A 21,433-nucleotide genomic window follows, 5' to 3' on the forward strand; every position below is an offset into this window, starting at 1 on the left:
CATCCCCAAGCCCCCCAAGAAAGGGAAGTTGGTTAGAATCTGGAACACTGGAAATGATAAGTTCTATATACCAAGATAATCACCCACATTAATTTCTGTATCACTCGTGTGCAGTACTTTTCTAGATTTACTGGTTAGAAGATGCCACCCTTTTTTCCCTTAAACAGCTTACAATTTAAACGAGGAAGGCAATAAACTGACAGACAGTATTTCAGAGGTCTAGAAGCATCTATAAATAGAAATATAAAAAGTATGTTTTTTGTATGTACATGCACACACATATATTCACAACCAGAATGGTGATCTCTCACTATATTCGCTCAGTGAAATCATTCTCTCTGTCTGGTGTTAACATCCTCTCAGCCAATTTCCAGGTTTGCATTTTCAACGGCCTATTTGAAAACTCACTGTCACCTTTTGTTCAACATGTTCAAAAGCAAATCCGCAAATTCCCATACTAACTGGCTTTTTTCTGCAATTTGCTAATTTCTGTTATTATGTCAAATGATAATATTAAACCATTTCTATAGTCACTGCTTTACAATGTATTTTTTTTTTTTTGAAGATTTATTTATTTGAAAGAGAGAGAGACAGCCAGCGAGAGAGGGAATACAAGCAGGGGAAGTGGGAGACGAAGGAGCAGGCTCCCAGCGGAGGAGCCTGATGTGGGGCTGAATCCCAGAACGCCGGGATCATGCCCTGAGCCGAAGGCAGACGCTTAAGGACTGAGCCACCCAGGCGCCCCTACAATGTGTACTTATACACATTATCTTAAGTGATTCTTTTTACTCTCGGAGATAAACGAACATCATAATCATATTTATTTAAAGATAGAAGAATTGAGGACAAGAGAGGTTAAATGATATGTGCAAGGTCATGAAACTGGTCAGTAGCATAACTGAGATTTGTTCCTACATCTTCTGACTCTGAATCCTATATTCTTTCCACAAAGCTAGCCTCCTGTTGAAACTGTTCTTTTAGCCTCAAAATCTTGCCTTGGGATCTTCTTTTTGTCACTCATCTTCAATGATTTATTCAACACTCACTACATTTATGTATAAAACATAAAGATGCTTCTCTTCAAATTTCTAATTTATAAAGTCCATTGTGGTGCTGGGGGGGGGGGGGGGGGGCTCACCACACCAGTAAAAGTATTAGGTGCACCTATAATAATTCTGAGTTAATATTTAACAATTCAATACTATACCTACGGGGAAATTAAAGGCACAGAATGATCAGTAATTTTCTCAAAGTCGAGCACAATAATGAGTAGCTAAGCTGGATTCAAATTCAGATTATTTCTGAGGCTAAGCTCTTACGACTGTGTAACAATGCCTCTCTTTAGGAACCTCAGAAATCATCTGGTTCTATGCCGTCATTTTGCACCCCAGTCTAATTACTGCAATTACTCTCTATTTCATTTTCCTTATCTCTTTCATTCTAACATATTCTACCATGAGCAGATTAGTTTTTCGGAAGTATCTTTCCTCTCATGTTTTTCTCCTGCTTTAGAACTTCTAATTGTTCTCTTTCACCTAACAGATCAAGATCAAACTCTAATTTAGCATTTAATCAGGACCATCTACACTGTGCTTGTCTCTTACTAGCTATGTGGCTTCTACAGAACACAAGCTAAATGAATTAATTAAAGCAGAATGCACAGAACAGTGCTTAGGATAGTTTGTGTTAGCCGTCATTATTTACTGACAGTCAATATTGACCTGTGGTCACAGATTAGGATTTGGAGCCAGCATTTTTTTTTTTAAAGAAACTTTATTTTCTGCCAATCTTACTTCCATTTTCTGTTCAACCTGTCTTGATCAGAACCTGTGCTCTGCCTGTAACTAGCTGAGTATTTAACATGGCAAACTGTCATCCTCTCCGAGCATCAGAGATCTTCATCCAGGGTTTGATACATTTGAAAAAAAAAAAAAAAGATTTTATCATGTGTATGGTACTTAAAGATGATGGTCTTTGTCCAGAGTTATGAAACACAAGAGAGAAAGCTTTAGAGGACAAGAGCGATTGATTCATTCAGTCATTTCTTTAACAAATATTTACCGAGCTTTACTATGGGCTAAGACCTGCTAAGATCTAGGGATAGAGCAGTGAATAAACAAGACAGACGTACTCCCTGTTTTCATGGGGTTTACAGATAAGTGGGAGAGAAAGATAACAAACAGACAAAAATAGGAAGAGTTATTTAATTATGAAGAGAAAAATCCAAGGTGATTTCCGAATAAAAAGACTTTGAGTGATACAGGCACCAAAAAAAAAAAAAAAAAGAAAAGAAAAGAAAAAGAAAAAGAAAGAAAGAAGAAGAAACAGGCTTAGATGCAACTGTAGAGGCTGTAAATTTAAAAAAAGAAAGAAGAGGTTTTAACAGCGTTGTCACCTGAGTAGGTGTGGAGACAACAGAAAGGAAAGACTCAAAGATGACTCTGAAGTATTAAGCCTGTTAACCTTGCAAAAGTCTGGTGCTCAGCTGAGTGCGGAAGTTGGAGACGGGCTCGGGTAACAACGGTTCCCATGTGCATGGTACTTTAGGTTTATGTGGCATTTTCATGGTCTTACTGGTCTTTGTTAATGTACTAGAGATTGAGGAAATGGCAGCTGGACAGTAAAGTGAGATGTCTAAAGACAGACTGCTAAGGAAGAGGAAGAGACTATTGTCCCAAGAACAAGATGATCACTTCTCAGCCTACCTACAAGAGGACAATCCATCTAAACACAAGTAGGAGACAGTTCCACGACTTACTCAAGATTCCTTAGAGTGACACACAAGAAAGCTGACACTTTACCACAAGCCCTGGTAGCCTCAGCAAAACAAATAAGCACTTACTTCTAAAACACTTTCGGAATTTCAATGAAATATGGCAAAAATCTCACCTTGACAAAGTCCAGGACAGCATCTCTCTGAATCTGCTTGGTCCTTATTTTCTCCTCCTCATACTGTAGGGCGGCAAGCTGTGCCTCTCTCCGAGTTCGCTCTACTAACTGCTCTCTTCTCCGATGAAGTTCCAAGTCTGTATGTGATAACTGGAACAAAAGTATTTTGCACATGCAAGTGGGGAGAAAGGTCAACTTGTCAATATTCCTCATCAGTTCAGAAAACTACTGCTGACCCAAGCAATTTCTACTTTGCAGTCACCTAGCATTTCTTTAAACGTGTTCATTGCTCAGCGTGTCCCGTCTTTGCCCTGTGTGCCTGTAGGTGCTATAGAGCCATTATGTCAGTAAAGATTTAATTTCTGTCTGGTGTCTAAAAACACCATTAGCAAGTAGCAGGTGCACATGTTATATTAACTGATTTTGGAGGAGACAGGCAATGAATATATCTGGCAATTAATGGTAATTTAAGTGTTATAAAAATAGGAAATCATCTTACTTAAAAAAAAATCAACACTAAAACAGAAAAAAAAATTTTTTTTTTTTACCTGAATGTGACTTGGTGATAGTGACATGACAGAAGATGGCTCGACTGGAACCCTGACCCAAAAAAGGAAAAAAAAAAAAACAAAAAACAAAAAATTCTTTGATAAGATAGGCAGATATATAAAAGATAAGTACAATTTTATTGTTAAATGTAGCCTGCTATTAATCAACAGGCAAACTGGTCAGCAATGAAAGACTGACTGCATTTTGTAAACCTGAGCCCAAGTCATTAAATTAGGCCCCAGGAAAACCTGATGTCTCCAACTCACATTTCATGTGACGGTATCACTGATCAAACTGCAGATAGCTAACAATGGTCTATGTTAGCCAGTGCTGACCAGACAGATATTTGAGATCACTTTTCAAACAGTATCACTTCTTTATAGCATACATAATTATTATCTTCTTTATCACCATGACTGAAACAAGATACATCTAAATGAGATAATTTTATATATAAAGTCATTTTATCAACAGAAATCTGGAATATGACAGAAACTTGTAAAGCACTCCTACTCCCGTTTTCAACTAATATAGCAATTTGAATAATAAAAGTAAAGACTATGTTGATTTTTAAGAAAGAGATGACACCTGATTTAATGCTTAAAAAAACCAGTAAAAGTTGCTTCTCAGTTTTATCAGTGCTAAATCTTACAGTTTGGTATTTATCTTTTTCCTGAATTGGATTTAATGTTTCCAGAGTCTGTTACTCATTTGTGTCTCACCTAACAATGTTGGGAACAGTGACGCTGTGACATTTAGGACCTGAAATTTTAAACCATGATTATTAGCCTACCAGGTTGATGTAAATGCATTAAATCAGTGTGTTACTAGGAAAATAAAAACAAATCCCCCAAAGCTCCAGAAGTTTCTTATTACCAACTAATAATAATAAGAATTCTTCAATCTGGCTTTCAGGACTCTTACCTCATTTTAGAAACATACCCACTATGGAATCTTTTCTCTAGCAAGATCTCTTCAGTTATCATATATTGATTTCTTACTTCAAGGCTTTTCTATAGATTCCAACCTACAGAGATCTTCTTAGAAAAGGTCTTTTTTAGAATCTTCTTGTTCTTTAAAATTGGGACTTTTCCTCTTGATGCACATGTGTAATCAATACTTCCGCATTTATCGACTACGATTTGTGTTCTTTTTTGGGGCAACATTATTCAAAGGCATATAGAAACTAACAATCTTTGAGATCCTACCATGTACTACATATGCCCTGTGAAGTATTTTATACACAGTGTTTCTCAATTATTCTTCATGCAATCTTAGGAGTAAGAACTATTATAATCAATTTACAGTTGAGAAGCTGAGGCATGGAAGTTAAGTAACTTTCCCAAGGTGATGCAGCCAGTAATCCTTACCTATCTGATCTGAAATCTTATCTGACTCAGTGGTAGTCTACTTTCTCATCTTCTAGGTATGCAGTCTATGAGAACTGGAGGTACTTCAGAAATCATGGAGTTCATGCCACTAACTTTACAAGAGAGAAAACTAAGGCCCTCAGAAGTTCAATGACAGCTACCAGGGCTACAGCCTAGATTAGAATTCAAGCCCCCTGACTTGGAGATTAGTGGCTTCTATTATACCACACTTCCCTTTTCACAGCTTAGTTTTTGCCATTGCAGGTAATCGTTTTCTATATGTGTGAGAAGTTAAAGATGGAGGCAAAGAGTGAAGCATAGCATATGAGAGAATAACAGTGGTAGGGAAGAAGATGTCTGAGAATGGACAGCTCCCTCAAGCCAATCACCAGGTGCTAACGGGGGCCCATCACAGCTTAGCAGCTCCTTGGTGCCACCATGTTACTTCATGTCGTATGGCCATTTCATCTATGAATATGTTTCTCAATAGGACTGTCCCAACATTTCAGATAATTTTTTTGTTGTACAAGATTGTCCTGCACATTATAGGTAGTTTAGCCTTAACGCCTACCATTAACACCTATAACCATTTTGACAACCAATTCCCAAATCAAGCACATTTCAAATATCCATTGAAGAGTGGTGCTACAACCTATTGGGAAACCCTGGCCTACCTTATACTTTCCTTTTTTTTTTTAAGATTTTATTTATTGATTTGACAGAGAGAGAGACAGCCAGCGAAAGAGGGAACACAGGCAGGGGGAGTGGGAGAGGAAGCAGGCTCCCAGCAGAGGAGCCCGATGTGGGGCTCAATCCCAGGCCCTGGGATCACGCCCTGAGCCGAAGACAGATGCTTAACGACTGAGCCACCCAGACCCCCCCATATACTTCCCTAATTTTAAAAAAAGGTAATATGTAAAAAAGCAAAACTTAAGCCACACTCTTGTTCTCTTTCTTTTCACATTTCTTTTCTTATATTGTTTCCACATCCTTGAAGTATTCACAAAATCCTTTTTTTTAATTTCTAGGCATCGAAAAATACATTTAAAAAAACCTGTTTTATATGACTTCAAGAGTAAAGCCATATTTCTTACCTTTACTAAATAATTAAAATACCACCCCCTAAAAGTTTTGACAGAATAAATTATAATTTTTTAAAGGTATAGAAAAAATTACTTAATAACTCCTTAAGACAAGGTTTAAAATAACACTGAAGCTTGAAAAAAAAAAAAGACTTCCTTAAATTTTTTACTCATCATTCCCAATCTTTATCTTATTAGCACTCCTACTCAGTACTTATTTATCTTATAGCTATGGCATAGTGGTTAAAGTTATGGACTTTAGAATTAGTCATAACTGAGTTTGAATCCAGGGTCTGTCACTTTTTAAAAAAATTTTTTTTAATTTTTTAAAAGATTTTATTTGTTTATTTGAGAGAGAGAGAGAGAGAGCACAAGCAGGGGGGAGGGTAGGAGAGAGAGGGAGAAGCAGAATTCCTGTGGGGCTCAATTCCAGGACCCTGGGATCATGACCTATGCCAAAGGCAGACACTTAACCGACTGAGTCACCCAGGCGCCACCAGGGTCTGTCAATTAATAGTGGGTGACTCTGAATATAAACAGAAAACTACTTGGTCTGAAAGAACAGGCTCCAATAAGAGAAGATTCCCTCAGTGCTGGCAGAGCAAGAATTTCTAAAAAGGTAGTAAAAACAGGAACGCCGGGTTAAGATTAGGTAGGCAGATTTTTGGTCCCTATGGTCTCCACCTCCTGGTATTACTCCAGTAAATATGTTACATGTCAAAAAGGACTTTGCAGATGAAATTAAGGTTACTAACTGGTTGGCCTTGAAATGGGAAAATTATCCAGGTGGGTCTAATGGAATCATGGGAACCTTAAAAGCAGAAGAGGGCAGGGTGGGGGGGGGGCGACTGGAGGGAGGTGATCAAAGCTACAAACTTCAGCTATAAGATAAATAAATACTAGGATGTAATGTTCAACATGATGACTATAGTTAGCATTGCTGTGTGATATACAGGAAAGTTGTTAAGAGAGTAAACCCTAAGAGTTCTTATCACAAGAAGAAAAAAAATTTTTTTTTCCCATTTGGATGTCTTTTATTTGCTTTTCTTTCATTTTGTTTTTATTATTAACATATAATATATTATTTGTTTCAGGGGCACAGGTCTGTGATTGATCAGTCTTACATAAAACAGAGCACTTACCAAAACACATACCCTCCCCAATGTCCATCACCCAGCCACCCCAACCTTCCCACCCCTCTCCACTCCAGCAACCCTCAGTTCGTTTCCTGAGATTAAGAGACTCTTACGGTTTGTCTCCCTCTCTGGTTTCATCTTGTTTCATTTTTTCCTCTCTTCCCCTATGGTCCTCTGCCTTGTTTCTCAAAATTCCACATATCAGTGAGATCATATGATAATTCTTTCTCTGATTGACTTATTTCGTTTAGCCATAATGCTCTCTAGTTCTATCCATGTCATTGCAAACAGTAAGATTTTCTGATGGCTGCATAATATTCCACTGTGTGTGTGTGCGTGTGTACGTGTTATATCACATCTTTATCCATTCATCTGTCGATGGAGATCTGGGCTCTTTCCATAGTTTGGTTATTGTGGACATTGCTGCTATAAACATTGGGGTGCAGGTGACCCTTTAGATCACTACCTTAGTATCTTTGGGGTAAATACCCAGTAGTGCAATTGCTAAGTTGTAGGGTAGCTCTATTTTCAACTTTTTGAGGAACCTCCATACTATTTTCCAGAGTGGCTGCACCAGTTTGCATTCCCACCAAGAGTGTAGGAGGGTTCCCCTTTCTCTGCATTCTTGCCAACATCTGTGTTTCCTGACTTGTTAATTGCAGCCATTCTGACTGGTGTGGTTTTGATTTGTATTTCCCTGATGCCGAGTGATGTTGAGCACTTTTTCATGTGTCTGTTGGCCATTTGTATGTCTTCTTTGCAGAAATGTCTGTTCATGTCTTCTGCCCATTTCTTGATTGGATTATTTGTTCTATGGGTGTTGAGTTTGTAAGGTCTTGATAGATTTTGGATATTAGCCCTTTATCTGATATGTCATTTGCAAATATCTTCTCCCATTCTTTTGGTTGTCTTTTGGTTTTGTTGACTGTTCCCTTTGCTGTGCAAAAGATTTTTATCTTGATGAAGTTCCAATAGTTCATTTTTGCCTTTGTTTCCCTTGCCTTTGGTGATGTGTCTAGGAAGAAGTTGTTGTGGCTGAGGCTGAAGAGGTTGCTGCCTATGTTCTCCTCAAGGATTTTGATGGATTTCTGTCTCACATTTAGGTCTTTCATCCATTTTGAGTCTATTTTTGTGTATGGTATAAGGAAATAGTCCAGTTTCATTCTTCTGCATGTGGCTGTCCAATTTTCCCAACACCATTTGTTGAAGAAACTGTCTTTTTCCATTGGATATTCTTTCCTGCTTTGTCGAAGATTCGTTGACCATGGAGTTGAGGGTCCATTTATGAGTTCTTTATTCTGTTCCATCGATCTATGTGTCAGTTTTTGTGCCAGTACCATACTGTCTTGATAATTACAGCTTTGTAATAGAGCTTGAAGTCTGGAATTGTGATGCCACCAGCTTTGGTTTTCTTTTTTAACATTCCTTTGGCTATTTGGGGTCTTTTCTGGTTCCATACAAATCTTAGGATTATTTGTTCTAGCTCTGTGAAAAAAGTTGATGGTATTTTGATAGGGATTGCATTGAATGTGTAGACTGCTCTAGGTAGCAAGACATTTCACAATATTTGTTCTTCCAATCCATGAGCATGGAACGTTTTTCCATTTCCTTGTGTCTTCCTCGATTTCTTTCATGAGTATTCTAGTTTCCTGAGTATAGATCCTTTGCCTCTTTGGTTAGATTTATTCCTAGGTATCTTATGGTTTTTGGTGCAATAGTAAATGGGATCAATTCCTTAATTTCTGTTTCTTCTATCTCGTTGTTGGTGCATAGAAATGCAACTGACTTCTGTGCATTGATTTTATATGCTGCTACTTTACTGAATCCTGTATGAGTTCTAGCAGTTTTGGGGTGGAGTCTTTTGGGTTTTCCACATACAGTATCATGTCATCTGCAAAGAGTGAGAGTTAATGACTTCTTCTTTGCTGATTTCCTTTTATTTCTTTTTGTTGTCTGATGGCTGAGGCTAGGACTTCTAGTACTATGTTGAACAGCAGTGGTGATAGTGGACATCCCTGCCATGTTCCTGACCTTAGGGGAAAAGTTCTCAGTTTTTCCCCATTGAGAATGATATTTGCTGTGGGTTTTTCATAGATAGCTTTTATGACATTGAGGTATGTACCCTCTGTCCCTACATTGTGAAGAATTTTAATCAAGAAAGGATGCTGTGCTTTGTCAAATGCCTTTTCTGCATCTATTGAGAGGATCATATGGTTCTTGTCCTTTCTTTTATTAATGTAGTGTATCACACTGATTGATTTGTAGATGTTGAACCAACCTTGCAGCCCAGGAATAAATCCCACTTGGTCGTGGTGAATAATCCTTTTAATGTACTGTTGGAGCCTACTGGCTAGTATTTTGGTGAGAAGTTTTGCATCCATGTTCATCAGGGATATTGGCCTGTAATTCTCCTTTTTGGTGGGGTCCTTGTCTGGTTTTAGGATCAAGGTAATGCTGGCCTCATAAAATGAGTTTGGAAGTTTTCCTTCCATTTCTATTTTTTGGAAGAGCTTCAGAAGAATAGGTATTAATTCTTCTTTAAATGTTTGGTACAATTCCCCTGGGAAGCCATCTGGCCCTGGGCTCTCGTTTGTTGGGAGAGTTTTGATTACTGCTTCAATCTCCTTGCTGGTTATGGGTCTGTTCAGGTTTTCTATTTCTTTCTGGTTCAGTTTTGGTAGTTTATACGTCTCTAGGAATGCATCCGTTTCTTCCAGATTGTCTAATTTATTGGCATTAGTTGCTCATAATCTGTTCTTAAAATTGTTTATATTTCTTCGGTGTTGGTTGTGATCTCTCCTGTATCATTCATGATTTTATTTATTTGAGTCCTTTCTCTTTTCTTTTTGATAAGTCTGGTCAGGGGTTTACCAATCTTATTAATTCTGTCAAAGAACCACCTCCTAGTTTCATTGATCTGTTCTACTGTTCTTTTGGTTTCTATTTCATTGATTTCTGCTCTGATCTTTATTATTTCTCTTCTCCTGGTGGGTTTAGGTTTTATTTGCTGTTCTTTCTCCAGCTCCTTAAGGTGTAGGGTTAGGTTGTGTATTTGAGACCGTTCTTGTTTCTTGAGAAAGGCTTGTATTGCTATATACTTCCCTCTTAGGACCGCTTTTGTTGCATCCCAAAGGGTTTGAAGAGTTGTGTTTTCATTTTCATTTGTTTCCATGAATTTTTTAAATTCTTTAATTTCCTGGTTGACCCATTCATTCTTTAGTAGGATGCTCTTTAGCCTCCATGTATTTGAGTTCTTTCCAACTTTCCTCTTGTGATTGAGTTTGAGTTTCAAAGCACTGTGGTCCGAAAATATGCAGGGAATGATCCCAATCTTTTGGTACCAGTTGAGATCTGATTCATGACCCAGGATGTGATTTATTCTGGAGAATGTTCCATGTGCACTAGAGAAGAATGTGTATTCTGTAGCTTTGGATGGAATGTTCTGAATATACCTGTGAAGTCCATCTGGTCCAGCGTGTCATTTAAAGCCCCCCTCTTTTTTTTTTAATTGTATTTATATGAGATGATGGCTGTTAACTAAAACTATTGTGGTGATCATTTCATAAGATATGTAAATCAAACTATCATGCTGTACGCCTTAAACTTATGCAGTGACTTAAGTCAATTACTTCTCAATAAAGCTGGGGGAAAAAACAGAAGAGGAAGGCAAGAGAGTTTTGGGATGTGACAGAAAGGGAAATCAGAGAGACTGAAAATGTGAGAAGAGATTCAAAATGGCCTGCCATTGCTGACTTGAAAATGGAGGGAGCCATGAACCAAGGAATGTGAGTAGACTCCAGAAGCTAAAAATGAGTCCCAGCTGATAGCCAGCAAAGTAACAGGGACCTCAGTGCTATAACTGTGTGAAATTGAATTGTGCCAACAACCTGGATGAGCCTGGAAGTGGGTTCTCCCCCAGGTCTGCAGGTAAGAATCTAGGCCAGCCAGTGCCGTGACTTTGGCTTACGAGACCCTAAGGGGAAACTAAGGGGAAGGCAAGAATGAAGGCCTGCCCACATTTCTATCCTACGGAACTGAGATATTATAAACTGAGATATTGTTTTAAGCCACTAAATTTGTGGTAATTTGTGACATGAGCATTAGAAAACTAATACATAAGGTAACTGAGGGAAAAAGAAAGCTGGCTTTCACCTTGAAAGTTTCTATTAAATTCTAAAGATCTTGAGCTTTACTTATAATGGACACAGGAGGTAAGAGGGACAGGAGATAAAGCATGGGCCCACCGAGAGTGGAAAAACACAACAGCAAACCCCTGCGCAAAACTAGAATCTCAGAAGACCGTATCTTCAACTAAAAAGACATTCTGAAATAAATTTCAAAGATATGAAATTAAACTAAATCCCTAAGAACTAACTGATGAGATTATAAAAGGCCAATTATGAGATTTTTTTTTTCACTATTCTCCCCACATTTTCTTTACCCATCTATATCTCAATTCCCTAAACAACTTTAATATCCTATCAAGTAGAAGTAAAGATCTATGTACGACACTTTCTACAAAGGAAATTTACTGTTGTTTAAGACCAAGTTTATTAAGTCTACTGATTTAAGACTTCATAAAAACAGGGAGGAAGCAAAGACCCAAAGGCTGTGAATTTTTCAACTATTGTGATATACTGTATGGCAAGAAACTTTTGGAATTTAAGAATAAGCAGCAGTGCTCTAAGTAGTCAAGTTAATTTTAGAAATATTCTGTGCGGCACTAAGTGTAGTCAAAAAATCATATGAATTGAGACAGGAAGGAGGATACATATTGCTGTCTCTGTCTAGCTCCCTGTTTCTAGTCAAAAGTTTAAGTAAAAAAAAAAAAAAAAAAAAAAAAAAAAAAAAAGTCTGGACTCCTGAAATTCATTTAGCCTTCTTTATGCATAAATCCAGATACATCACCATAAAATCTCACTGCCATTAAGTATCTTCAAATCAAATAATTATACAGGTAATGGTTTAGACAATCTGAATTTACAATCAATAAGTCGATTTTGCTTCTTTTTCTATTACATGAGCACAAAGTACACTGTCACTCAGCTCTAAATACATGGTATCTTAAACACAGTGTCTAAATATCTTCATCATACATAGGTCTGCACAAAACCAAAACCACTTCATGCTCTTACTAATGACTTTTAAAGACAGAAACAAATGAGGAGAACTGGCTTTTTTCAAACCTGTTTTGATGTGAATATCTTCTCATGTCCTCTGTTTTTTGAAACTCCCTCAGAGGTACTGGCTTTATGGGTGAACCCTAGGCCAAAAAAGCAGAAATAAATCAATTTAACAGATGTATCCACAACACTGTGACTGCTCAGTCCACATTCGACTTGGCATTTAGGGATCTATAATTTACACTAAAAAATATTTTAACAAAATCTTCAAATGTGAATTTTTATGTTTAAAATTATTCTTATAGGCTATATTACTGCTTTGGTGAACAAAATACTATTCATAATCCCATAATACTCTTAAAAAAAGTAGATTTCCTTCTCACTGTATTATATAAATTACACTGACCATACAGTAATATTTACTGAATGGTAAGATGTTAGAGCTTGAGAGGATCTTAGGGGTCATCTGGTATAAATTTCCATCCAGAACAGGAATTCCCACCTGCCCTACCCTGACTTGTGCTCAGCCTCTCTCGTGTATTTCTAGCAATAAGGAGATCATTGGACAGGTTACACCAATAAGCCACCGAGGCGCCCCGGACAGATTACATTTCTTTACTTCTTCATCATCACAAATTGTTACTTATGTTAGTGATACAAATAGTCCTGGGAATACTGGTGGACTATTAAGATAAAGCAAAAAGTAATTTTCTATTTATGGTAAAAAATATGGTGTTAACTAAAAGAAGAATACTGATAATTTAATTTATTTATAAACTAAAGAGTAAAGGTCATTTCAAAAAAACATTACTGAGGAAAACTGAACTGGCCTCAGTGATATGGACCACATATTGTGAAATAAAATTATAAATCAAAGGTAGAGGCTTATAGGTTATCACAACATTTATTTTGTCAATGAGAATCTATAGAAGGAATACAATCTGATTTCAACACCAAAACTAATCGTTAAAACGGGTATTCTTTAAGGGAAAGAAAACAACTTATTCAAAAAGGGTATTTAAAAAAAATCAAATGTAAGGGATGCCTGGGTGGCTCAGTTCGTTAAGCGTCTGTCGGCCTTCGGCTCAGGTCATGATCTTAGGGTCCTGGGATCAAGTCCCGCATCAGGCTCCCTGCTCAGCCTGCTCAGCCTCCTTCCCTCCTCTGCCTGCTGCTCCCCCTGCTTGCGCTCTCTCTCTCTCTCTCTGACAAATAAATAAAATCTTTAAAAAAATGAAAAATAAAAATCAAATGTAAAACTATTATTTATAGGCTATCTTCAAGAAATAGGTAATCACATAGAACTAGAAAATCTTTGGTGAGTTACTGCAAAGAAGACTCTTTTCAAGTCTGGGCATGAGGATCATACAAAATGAAATATAATCCTAGAATCCTGATTAAAGAATAATTATTCTAATTTAAGTGAATATGACTTTTTAAAATAAACAAAAATCTCTCCTAAGTATGTTAACATCAGTGACTTAACACATTGGTTTTACAAGACTGCAACTATCTAAAATTATTGCAAGAGGTACATGAAATTTTCATGACGAATGTGACATTGGTTTAATTTTAAAAGTAAATGCAATACCCTATAAATATAAGCTATACCCTATAAGCTATACCCTATTTTGTCATAATACCTCTATGTATGAGAAGTATTAGAATTAAACAATAGCAGAGTGTTCAAAATCTCAAATAGATTCTTTTTTTAAACAACCCATTCTTAGGTAGTATTCAAGAATATAACACTTTAGGTGGTTGTTAAACCATCTAAAATAATACTGCTCCATCACATTTTTATAGATGCCAAATTTTAGAAAACCTTATGACACAGAAGTCATAAAGAGCAATATGACATAGAATCATAAAGACTACCACACAAGTATAGCTGGAGTTTAAAAAAACTACAAAATATCAAATACGATGGATTTAAAAAATGATACAATTTCCAATAGTAGTGTAACAGGCCTTTTTACTTTTAGTATAAATACCTCATCTATACAGTCTAACTATCCACAAAATGATCAGAGAAAGACCACAAGGAAAAAGACTTCCTTTAACATTACAATGCGCATTGTTAATTTTCATTTTTTTGCAAAGTAGTTACCCTTTGTTCGAGTAAGAATGTTCATATCCTGAATCACATGTAGTTTCATTAATCTCCCGGTACACTGCTATTTCTGGGCTCTAGGACTTTGATTTAAATATCTTTATCCAACTTTAAATACAAGAGTGTCTTCTGAACACCAACAAAAAATACTGTGTTCAAAGACTTCAGACAGGAAAACTGAAGGATTTGTTTTTAAGAATGATAATATCGCTCCACAACACATCCCACTTGAGTGATTACCCTCTATTTCTAAAAGGCTAAATACATCACTCTCCAAAAAGGCCCCAAGTGTTTCTCAAATAACCCCTGCTCAGAGCCTGGGACCAACTCCAGACATGAACATCACACACACTGAAGTGGAGCCATTTCATTATGCTGACTAGATATGCTGAAGAATGCAATTTCCACTGGAGCCCCGTGGGGGATTGGCAGCAATTCTACAGTGGGTTGAATGCTCATTTGTTTTCTAAGGCAACTCAATGCTCCACTATAAGAGACACCCGAGAACTATAATGGCAAACAATTTATACTCTGTGACTTAGCATAAAAGCTCCAATATACTTAAGAGTGCATTATAAAAATTCTGTGGTTAAGTTTGTACGTTGCTCCAAAGTCTGCAGTTTGGTTCGATTCTTACAATTACTAATCCAGCTATGATGTACCAGTTAGTAACAATAAAAAAGCTTACAACAATGGATGAAAAGCATTACATTCACTTGAATTTTTCTTCAAAAGCACAGGATACTCTTAGGACTTTTCTTATTCCTTCTTCAAAATTCTGAAATCTGTCTTTTTATTTGAAAAATAAAGCTAAACCCTACTTGAGAATACTGTCTGATTTTTTACAATAAATCTGAAAAATTCAATCATGAAATTGGGACTGAACATTATAAAACAAATAATTAGGCCTGAACCAATAAATCACTAATATGACAGAAATTTATACCATCATGAACTGTTTTTACTAGGGGACAGCAATGTATTTAGGCTTGAAAGTGTGCACTACCTCATGAGAAATTCGCCGTTGTTCAATATAGGCCATAAACTGGGAACTGAGGCTGTCTGGTTCCAGGCCCTTGGGCGCTCTCATCTCATCCTCTTCCTCCTCTGCAGTACAGCTGTCAATGTAGTCGATCTGGTCTAGATCATGTTCCACTGTCCACACACACACACACACACACACACACACACACACACACACCAAGAAAGAATAGTCAAATTCAATAGCCAATAAACACATTCAGTTGCATTCTTTCCTTTTCCCTAACATTTTTTTATTCGGAAAGTGTGAGAAATGAGAAGTGTAAATTAGGTAAGACTTTCTTTTTAGGTCCAAGGCCACTCACAAAAGTAGATTCCAGAAAAATCTTAGTCCTAATTCACTAAAGAATGCAGTAACTGATAGTAATTATGGGATTATAGACCTCTAATATTTCTTTTTTCTCTGGATAGCTCTTCACTGTTTTAAACAAGACAGTTTGAGTTTGTGAGACAGAGAGGAAGAACAATTTTTAAACATTGGGAGGTACATCTTCTTTTAGATTCCCCCCCACCCCGTTTTAGCTTGAGGGCTTAATCCTATCTCTTCGAGGAACTGGGAAGCAGAAAACCTAACACAGTCAAATCAAAATGAAAGAGAAAGGATAGGAGGAAAGTGGACTCAGAGATAAAGAAACAGCTGCTGATCACTGTTTCTCTTCTTGTAACTGTTGTCCACAATTAGAACAATGATTTTCTTATTTAGAAATTTATTTTCTAGAGGTCAGCAGTGCGGATATTTTGTAGCAGTTTGGGGATGGAAGGGAATCATTCAAAATGCTTTGGGGTGAGAGGCATATGAGTAAGATACAGCCCCATCGTTATTTATTCTAAGTTTGGGAGTGGCCCATTATTTTAAGTTTATAAAGTAACTTTTTTTTTTTTTTTTTTAAGATTTTAGTTTTAAGCAATCTCTACACTCAACCTGGGGCTCGAACCCACAACCCTGAGATCAGGAGTTGCATTCTACATCAACTGAGGCTGCCAGGTGCCCCCCAAAGAAACTACATTTAAAAGCTGGTTAAAATGGCATACTAGGGCGGAAAAAAACTTGCTACTAAGCTTTTGAAGGTTTCTCCAGAGACTAAACCCCAACCATTATTGTAGGATGTTCTACAGATGACCTAAAAGTTGCAGTTGCTGGGAATAATGAACTCAGAGAAGTCTATTTCTCTGTTTTCAGATTCAATTATTTCTTTCCTTTTTAAAAAAGGCTTTTACTTATTTGAGAGAGAGAGAACAAGGAGAGAGGAAGAGGGAGAGGGAGAGAAAGAACCTCAAGCAGACTCCACGCTTGGAGCAGAGCCTGATGAGAGGCTCAATCTCACAACCCTGAGATCATGACCTGAGCTGAAATCGAGCTGGACACCTAACAGATTGAGGTACCTAGGCCCCTGAGATTCACTTACTTCTAAATAATTGCATAATGGTCATTAATATGAAAATGAATTTTGGGTTACTAGAGTTATAATAACAGGTAAAAAGATGGAAAGGTTGTTAAGTCTATACCCACATTAGAAACCAGGCACATAAATGCATTCTTTTCAATGAGATACAATTTGTGTGACTAAATAAATGGTTCATTTTATGACTACTTCTCAAGAGAGCAACATCACCTTTTCATACTATCTAGATCAATATAGTCCAAGAGAAATAGAATGCAAGCGATAAAAGTGAACCATATAAGTAATTGAAAATCATCTAGTAGCCACATTAAAAAAAAGTCAAAAGGTAACATTAATTTTAATAGTATATTTTACTTTGCTTAATATATCTAACATAGTGTCATTATAGAATATAATTAATATAAACTATTACTGAAATTTTACATTCTTTTTTTTTCCACCACATAAAGGCTTCAAAACCCAATGCATATTTTATAGTTATAGTACATCTTAACTTAGAAAGGCCTCATTTCAGGGGCACCTGGCTGGCTCAGGAGGAAGCGCATGCGACTCTTGATCTCAGGGTTGTGAGTTTGAGCCCCATGTCAGGTGTAAAGATTACTTACAGAAAACTTAAAAAAAAAAGTTAGAAAGGCCTCATTTGAAATGCTCAATAACCACACGTGGCTAGTGGCTACCATAATGGATAGCACAGATCAAGACAAAAATATTTCAAGTCTGAAATGAACTAAAGGGAAAGATATCTCATATGAAATCAAGATTAAAAAGAAAACCACTAAAATGTGAATGAAATGGTAAGTAACAGGAGTATAAAAGAATATAAAATCCTTAGGGAAAAAAGAGAGCAAGCCACTTAATTGAAATCATCATTCCAGGAAGAAAGCTCTTAAGAAGACATCCAGATGGTCAAGAGACACATGGAAAGATGCTCATCATCATGGAAATGCATATCAAAACTACAGTAAGATATCACCTCACACCTGTCGGAATGGTTAAAATCAACAACATAAGAAACAACAGGTGTTGGCGAGGATGTGGAGAGAAAGGAACACTCATGCACGATTGGTGGGAATGCAAACTGGTATGGTCACTGTGGAAAACAGTATGGTGATTCATCAAAAAGTTAAAAATAGAACTACCTTACGATCCCACAATCGCACTACTAGGTATTTACCCAAAGATTACAAAAATACTAAGTCAAAGGGACACATGCACCCCTATGTTTGTAGCAGCATTATTTACAATTGCCAAGATATGGAAGCAGCCAAGTGTCCATCAACAGATGAATGGATAAAGAAGATGTGGTGTATGTATTAATAAATATATAATGGAATATTATTCAGCCATTAAAAGAATAAAATCTTGCCATTTGCAACGACATGGAAGGAGCTACAGAGCATAATGCTAAGCGAAGTCAGGGAAGGACAAACACCATATGATTTCACTCAGATGTGGAATTTAAGAAACAAAACAAGCCAAGGGAAAAAGAGAAAGAAAAATAAAGAAAAAGACGCTTTCTTAAAAAAGACTTTATTTTTATTTATTTGAGAGAGACAGAGGGAGCGTACAGAGGAAGAGGGAGAGGGAGAAACAGACTCCCGCTGAGCAGAGAGCCCAATGTGGGGCTCAATCCCAGGACCCCGAGATCATGGCCCAAGCTGAAGGCAGACACGTAACCAACTGAGCCACTCAGGTGCCCCAAGAAAAAGACTCTTAACTATAGAGAACAAATTGATGGTTACCAGAGGGAAGGTTGGATAGGGGGATGGGTTAAATAGGTGCTGGGGATTAAAGGTATGCGCCTTGTGATGAGGATAGGGTGATGTATGGAAGTGTTGAATTACTAATATTATACATCTGAAATTAAATACTGTATGTTAACTAACTGGAATTAAAATAAAAATTTTTTTAAAAAATGAAAGCTCTTGTCAGACAGACTTCTAGAAAATCAAAGTAATATTTCCCTTACAGTTGGCCCTCAATATTTAAACATTAGGATTTGGGGGGGCACCTGGGTGGCTTAGTCAGTTAAGTATCCAACTCTTGATCTCAGCTCAGGTCTTGATCTCAAGGTCATGAGCTCAAGCCCTATGTTGGGCTCCACACCCAACATTAAATAGACAGATAGACAGACAGATAGATAGATAGATAGATAGATAGATAGATAGATAGATAGGATTTGGGAATTCGAACTAAAGCAAGATTGAATAGAATGTTACAATCAGGAGTCTGCCTCAGAAGCCCAAAGCAGCAGAAATAACCCTGCCTGTTAATGAAGCATAAAAAAATTATAAACTAAAAGAATTTTTAAATTTATACATTTTTAAATACCAAAATAAAGAAAACTTAGATTTAGATGCCCTTGAAGAATACAATCCAAGATGAATGAAAAGGTGAACGTCAAGAAATGCATATAATTCCTGGACGTGGTCAAGTAATGACTACAGGGAGAATCTTAAAAAGGGAGAATAATACCTCAAAAGAGAATCATGATGAAATCAAGATTAACAAAGATCCATTCCAGGTAAACAGTCTTTAATGAAGTTTCCTTCCAAAATAAAAGTAAGAGAGAAACACGGTATTTTAACTGCAAGCCCGAGAACTTAAAGAAATTAAAATTTAATCCCAATGGAAAACAACTTTTTTCCAATTATATGAGAAGAAGAAGTCTTTAAAAGAAGAGCTGGAGGAGTATCTGGGTGGCTCAGTCAGTTAAGCATCTGCTTTCAGCTTAGGTCATGCTCTTGGGGGTCTGGATCAAGCCCCACATTGGGCTCCCTTCTCAGTGGGGAGTCTGCTTCTCTCTCTCCCTCAGCTCCTCCCCCTCTCTCAGAGGAAAGAAAAGAAAGGAAAAGAAAAGAAAAGGAAAGGAAAAAGATAAGAGTTGGAGAAGTTACAGATACACAAACAAAAGGAGCGAATGTGAAAACGACCACTTAAAAACACCAGAGTGACTGTAAAGACTCTGGCTGTGGTGGGAGTCCCGCTCACCTCCACCATTTGTTACTACTAAACTGCTGCGAGTCTCCTGGTACTGGCTTTCTCTTCGCAGTCTTTGTTCCTTAGTGATTTCTGCTACTCGAAGAGGCAGATCTGAGAATTCATCTGTAGGCTAAAAAAAAATAGCAGTAACATTTAAAAACATCATTTCAAACTTTAGACAACATAATATTGAAAGCACAGATATAATATAAACTCACTAAAATTTATATTTAAGAAGAAATAGCAAAAAAGTTCTGGACATGAATAGTAATGAGAGTTTCTCAACAATGTGCATGTACTTAATGTCACTGAAATGTACACTTAAGAATGGTTAAAATGGTACATTTTATGTTATGTATATTTATTTTACTACAATTAAAAAAAAAGATGGAAGGTTATACATCACTCTATAAATAAACATGAATTTAAAATATCTACATATATGTATCTGCATGGATACAGATACGATTATGTACACACCCCCTTGTACATACACAAGCAATTCCAAATTACAAATGGGCTGTGGTCTAAAGTTAATTTGTTTTGGAATGAATGAAGTAATGCTACAAGTGGGAGATTATCAGTCTTACTAGTAAAAGCTTATTCCATCATTTAACCCAATTGAGAGCTAAAATATTCTACCTCCTAACTTAAAAAAAGACAGAAAGCAAAATAATAATTAAACACAAGAGAAAAAAGACAAAATTAGTTAAGAAAAATTATTTATCTTGAGCATGTTAGTAGTCTTCCTAAGGTTCCTATCTCATTACCCATCAGCCTATAGTCCTATTTTCTCACCTTGTAGCACCCTTCTGCAACCTCTGCTCAAGGTCACCCAGCCCTGCAAACTTTAGGCTTCAGTTGTAATTGGCTCAATTCCCATTTGGCTTTCTAGGATATTAAACTATTTATACAAGACAATAAGGTAACAAACATGTAAAACATATGGTAAAAAGATGGCAAAAAAACAGAATATCATTTCTGGATGGCAGTACTCTGTGGGATTTTTACCTCTTCCTTGGCTTTTCTATATTTTATGTAACAAGAAATTGAATCTAATTAAGATACTTTCCATTTTCATCATTTTATTGTCTCTTAATCAGACATTACAACATGCAGAATAAAGAAACACTTACCTCATTCCCTGACCATCTCTTATCACCACTGTCCACACTATTGAAACCTGAATCAAGGGCTCCATAAGGGCGACCTGAGTACAGTTCTTCATGGCTACCAAAGAGAGACTCTAGTTGTTACTAGGTAGTTCGAGGTTTTAAAAATTAACATTTAAAATAAATTAAATGCAATTTTACTAATAAATATTATCATGGCATTTAGTGATTTAACTTATTTAGAATTAAATGGATATCCTTTTGACTTTTTAATATGAAAAATTCCAAACTAAAATAAACAGTATAATGTATACTAGTATACTAATGGAACAGCACTCATCCAGTTTCAAAAATGTCAACACTGCCATTCTTGTTTCATCTATGCTTCTAACCCATTTACCATGCCGCCCCCCAACACAGGGCTTGAACTCACCGCCCAGAGATAGAGACCTGAGCTGAAATCAAGAGTCGGACACTTAACGGACTGACCACTCAGGCACCTCCCTCAATTTTTTTCTTTTTTTAAGAGAGAGAGAGGGAGTGGGGAGGGGGAGAGGGAGACAGAGAATCTTAAGCAGGCTCCGCACCCAGCATGGAACCCAACAAAGGGCTCAATCTCATGACCCTGAGATC

General features: G+C 36.8%; 1 protein-coding gene across 5 annotated transcripts in view; it reads right to left on the minus strand.

Annotated features, from left to right (window-relative positions):
• The window catches only part of LRCH3 (leucine rich repeats and calponin homology domain containing 3), a 123,498-nt gene that overhangs the window by 30,913 nt on the left and 71,152 nt on the right, over nt 1-21,433 (minus strand). For all 5 annotated transcript variants that reach the window (XM_040621362.1, XM_040621360.1, XM_040621359.1 and 2 more), the window contains exons 7-12: nt 20,825-20,918; nt 19,698-19,818; nt 15,269-15,417; nt 12,213-12,289; nt 3,438-3,489; nt 2,890-3,039 (exon numbers count right to left, since the gene is read on the minus strand). In XM_040621362.1, coding sequence (XP_040477296.1) covers nt 2,890-3,039; nt 3,438-3,489; nt 12,213-12,289; nt 15,269-15,417; nt 19,698-19,818; nt 20,825-20,918 — 643 coding nt within the window. The remainder of the gene's footprint in view (nt 1-2,889; nt 3,040-3,437; nt 3,490-12,212; nt 12,290-15,268; nt 15,418-19,697; nt 19,819-20,824; nt 20,919-21,433) is intronic.

Source organism: Ursus maritimus, unplaced genomic scaffold, assembly GCF_017311325.1.
Source record: "Ursus maritimus isolate PB19 unplaced genomic scaffold, ASM1731132v1 scaffold_4, whole genome shotgun sequence".
In the NCBI taxonomy this organism is placed as follows: domain Eukaryota; kingdom Metazoa; phylum Chordata; class Mammalia; order Carnivora; family Ursidae; genus Ursus; species Ursus maritimus.